This window comes from Arachis ipaensis, chromosome B06 (assembly GCF_000816755.2).
Source record: "Arachis ipaensis cultivar K30076 chromosome B06, Araip1.1, whole genome shotgun sequence".
In the NCBI taxonomy this organism is placed as follows: Eukaryota; Viridiplantae; Streptophyta; class Magnoliopsida; order Fabales; family Fabaceae; genus Arachis; species Arachis ipaensis.
The window spans coordinates 93,207,674-93,212,327 of NC_029790.2; the positions used below are offsets into that span (position 1 = coordinate 93,207,674).

General features: G+C 36.0%; 1 protein-coding gene across 1 annotated transcript in view; it reads left to right on the plus strand.

Annotated features, from left to right (window-relative positions):
- Window positions 1-1,361, plus strand: part of LOC107648289 — a 2,988-nt gene extending 1,627 nt beyond the window's left edge. The window contains exons 5-6 of the mRNA XM_021104607.1: window positions 322-443; window positions 539-1,361. Of these exons, the coding sequence (XP_020960266.1) occupies window positions 322-443; window position 539 (123 nt within the window). The 3' untranslated portion in view covers window positions 540-1,361. The remainder of the gene's footprint in view (window positions 1-321; window positions 444-538) is intronic.

A 4,654-nucleotide genomic window follows, 5' to 3' on the forward strand; every position in this document is an offset into this window, starting at 1 on the left:
TATTCATTTTATTAAAACCTCTATTTTTGTTATTGTTTTCATATTGGAGTAACTGCTGCTTGTATTTGTCCCTGATTTCTTTAATATTTCATTTTTGTCTGTTGACGACAACGACTAATTAATGCTTATGTTAATCCCTCAATGTGTGCAGTTGGTTTCCACTATAAACATTGATCTTATTATTGTTGAATAAGAATTTTGTGGTGTGCATACTTTAGGCCTATTAATTTAGCATTACATTCTTAGTTGCACGGATCGGAGGAAAGTTACTTTTTTTGCCATTCATTATCTATAACTGTGCGAGTTCAAACGACTCTACAGGCCAGAACTTTGGACAACCTTATGAAGGTCAAGTTCATTGAGGTTAATCTCTTGGGACGTAGACCTCCCCTTGCGGAGTGGAATCCTGAATTTGTTCTTGGAGTTCTTAATATGGGCAACTGGTAATTATAGTGTCAAACTCATTTCCTAGATTGCATCTAATTAAGGCTGTTAAATACTGTACTCCTTTAAACTTTGACTTGGACTCCTGTAACAGATACAAGGATAAGTTATGGATCTTGCTATGGCTACAGATGGAGCAAGCCTTCACACTAAACCCTCCTGGACAGAAGAAGGTTTGTGTCATCTCTTGATCTAAACATTGTTACCTCTTATGGCATCTCGTACTTCAGTAGCTCTAATACGAGTTGTTTCCTCACTTGATGCTTTGTCAAAACAATAATATAGACCTTCTTGGGGACAAAATACACATTGATACTGCTTTAGGCTTAGCCACAGAGCACTTCAACCAGATGAAGGATGAATTTCTGTAGAGAGCTATGGTGGACTGGAACAGCAAGCGCACCATGGCTAAAATTCTGCTTTGGAGAAATGTTGATTTTGTTATCTGCAATATTATTAGTAGCCGGCTGTGTAGTAGCACCATATTTTTTATGTGACTAGTGTTGAACTAAATAGTTGTATGAGTGGAAGCTGATGGTAGTACATAAGTATCCTTGTTTAGTTATTGTGTGTCTGATATTTTGGCAGGATTAGAAGGAAACCCATATCCTTGAAGTGGTGGGTTCTATTTTATTAGTTTCCCACCCCTTTTAGCTCATGGGATTCCTCCAGACATTCTACGTTGGGTCATTTTCAGGATGATGAATTTTGAAAATGTGCATGCGTGCATTTTTTGGTCGGATCATGAAATCAGAACGATCTGAAACGAGGCATGCACATCACAAAATTGTGAATTCAGGGCTACTCTTGATAGTTTGTATTTTGTAGTTGTTATACATTATCACTATTTACTAATGTTTAGGTAAACTCTCTTTGCGTAATCCCACATTTATTTATGTGATGTTTATTAATCGAAAGGCTGGTGATTGAAATTTTACTTGAAAATCTATGCTTTCAACCGTGAATTACTTCATCTATAACTACCTTGCCAACCTTCAATTAATTTAAGTATTGTTCAATTAACATTACTACTAGATATTTACCAAAAAAAAAAAATCAAATGCAACATACTTTCACATGGAGACCGTAAATCTAAATTGTAGTTAACCCCAATTAAGCCATACATGGGAAACTCGTTGCTGCCAGATACTTACCACAATGAAAATGTGTTCAACATACTTCCACCTGGATACATTAAATACATAAATGTCGTTATGGATAATTAATCCATAATTGGCAAATTATTGCTGTCAATAATTAACAAGAATGGAAACCAAATTCAACAAACTTCTACATGGATTCCTTACTTTTAAAATGCAAATAGTCATAATTTGACATAAAAATACTAAATAATAATAGGGTACCAAATACAACTTCAGTGTCTCATACATAATCATGAAGTCTATAGGTCTAAGCTTAAATGCATAGATTAAACAAGAGGCATATAAAACAGTGCTAGTGGCACTATAATCATCTCATACAAGGTAATATGTCTCTCTATGACTCATGCATGATAATTCTAGTTGTCCCGAGATAACCACACACTCTGCAGCATCCTCCGAACATGATACACTGAACTCTCTCTGATAGGTTGAATTCATCACTATCCTGATATCGGAAAATTAAATACATACATGAAGCAACTGTTAGATGTTCATAACCTACGAATATGTGCAACATGGATAGAAAACATATTTACGGACTTACATTTGCTTCAACCATATCATCCTCCTCCTAGACCACATCCATGTTCTGCCAATCTGAGGTGGCCGCTGAGGCATCCTGGCTGCCATCAACAAACAAACTGCTGCACTTGCAAGAGTTGTGCCCAGAATTGCCACACTTTTCCCTGGACATCACTGCACGTTGACCGCATCCTTTGTGCCTTGCGCGTAAAGGATCTCTAATACCAAGCTTTTCACCCACGTCGACAGTCTCGGCTCGTAAGTGATGCTTCTCTCTTAAAGCTGCCCTTTCATTTGCAATCTTAGTCTTCAGCTCAAAATAATCTTCAAAGTATCAACATGACAATCTAATTAGGTCTCTGCAATCGTCAAGCATTGCTGCATGCATGCTCATGTAAGCAGCGTCCAGAATCTCTCCCACACGTGTAACAATGTTTAGCGTCGGTTGTTTAGCTCTCGTTGATCACCTTTCCATTATGAGCTTAGCAGGGATAATGGTAATGTTTAGATACACCAAAAAACCTACTATGTGAATGCATGGAATGCCAAAAGACTCCATGCGCAAGCATGAGCAAGTAAATTCCTCTTCCATTTCCTCCCAAGCAACATTCCAACAACTTTGCTGGCAGTACATCGCAACTTCTAGTGTTTAAATATGGAAGAATTGATGAATCCATATTTGACGATAATTTTTTATTAGAATTGAGTGGATTTCATCATATAAACCTACACTTATTCCCTTAAATAGCATGCTTTTGAGTTTTCCTCCTAAATTATGCTTGATTATGAAAACATGCTCTTTTATGCTTAATTTAATCAAGTTTATCCAATTTGCATTCCATTCGATACCTTGATGTTGTTTGTGAGTGATTTCAGATGTAAAAGGTAGGAATGACTTGGTGAGAATGGAAGAAGAGCATGCAAGAGGGAGGAAGCATGAAGAAACAAAAGAGAAAAGCATTGAGAAGTGTGCGTACGCACAGCCTAAGAATTCGGCCAAGTGTGCGTAAGCACACACCTGTGCGTACGCACAGGTACCAGCGCGTGACTTCATTAAAAAGTCACGTGGCTTGCGTTTTGGGGCTTTTGGAGGCCCAAATATGATGGCTAGAGCTCATATTGGAGAGGCAACACTTGGAGAAACATAAGATATCATTAGAAGTAGTTTTTAGATAGTAGTAAGAGGCTTTAGGTTTAGTTTTTATTTAAGTTTTCTCTCAACTCTATTAGGGTTTCCATTAGGGTTTACATTTCAAGTGCTATTTCCATTTTTTATCTTGGATTTTTGCTTGCCTCCATTGTAAGTATTTCTTAATTACTTCCTTTTATAGCTACAATTTTGATACTCTTTTTGTAGTTAAAATATATATATATACTTCTTTGCAATTTTGATTTCTTGTTGATGATTTTGATGATTGATGATTGTTATATGCTTGTTTGAGTTGGTATTGTTGATTTTGATCATTTGTTGCTCATAGTTTCAAGCATTTTCTTAATTTTCCCATGTTTAATGTTTATGCCCACCAAGTGTTTGTGGAAATGTCAATTTTGATTATGGGCCAAATTTTCACCTCTTGACTTAGGGAAAATGAGCTCATGGGCTACTAGAGTTGTAATATCTAACATTTAGTGATAATTCATGGATTGTTAATTGCTCTTGTTTCCACTAATGCTAACATTTTGTTAAGGCAATTAGCAAATGAGTTAGGATTTGTGGATTAGGAACACTTATGCTCACTTGACTTACTCTTCGATGCTAAGAGTTGACTATGTGAGATTAATCCATCATAATTGTCATAGTTGTGGTTACAAGAAGGAAAGAATCACATAGCTCATCCCAAGCCAAGATTCCACTTATGCTTTGAGTCACATACACACATACGTCAATCACTTTCATATCTTACTTGTTCATATTACATAGCTAGTTCTTTAATTCCTTCATTAGTTTATTAATTACAATTTTGGATTGTTCGTTTGTTCTTTAATTTCTTGTTTCTTTATTGAAAATACTCTTTCCTTTCACAACCGAAATCGTACACTTGTGGTCGCTAATCCTTGGGAGACGACTCGGGATCCTACTCTCGGAATTAATTGGTTTAAATTGTGACACATCTACTCTAAACTTTGGTTGTGAGTCGCCTTATCGGTTGGAACTATACATGCAACGTTAAATTCCATCTTTCCTCCCCTTTTTGGAAGAAAGAGATTTCCTAACCGACGATCCAGGGAGCACCAACCTCTAACCAAATTCTTTTTCAAAAGTTTAGAAATTTGAAACATGCTAGCATGTCCCAATTTCTTATGTCATAACCATTTTTTAGATTCAATGGAAGTAAAACAAGCTACATTTTGTTCTTTCAGTTCCTCCAAGGTGAGTCTATACACATTATTGCATCTTTTAACTACAAACAAAGTTTCACCAAAATTTTCACACACAATTATGCATTCCAATTTTTTGAAAATAACTAAATAACCTAAATCATATAATTGGTTAATGCTTAGAAGATTATGTTTCAATCCATCAA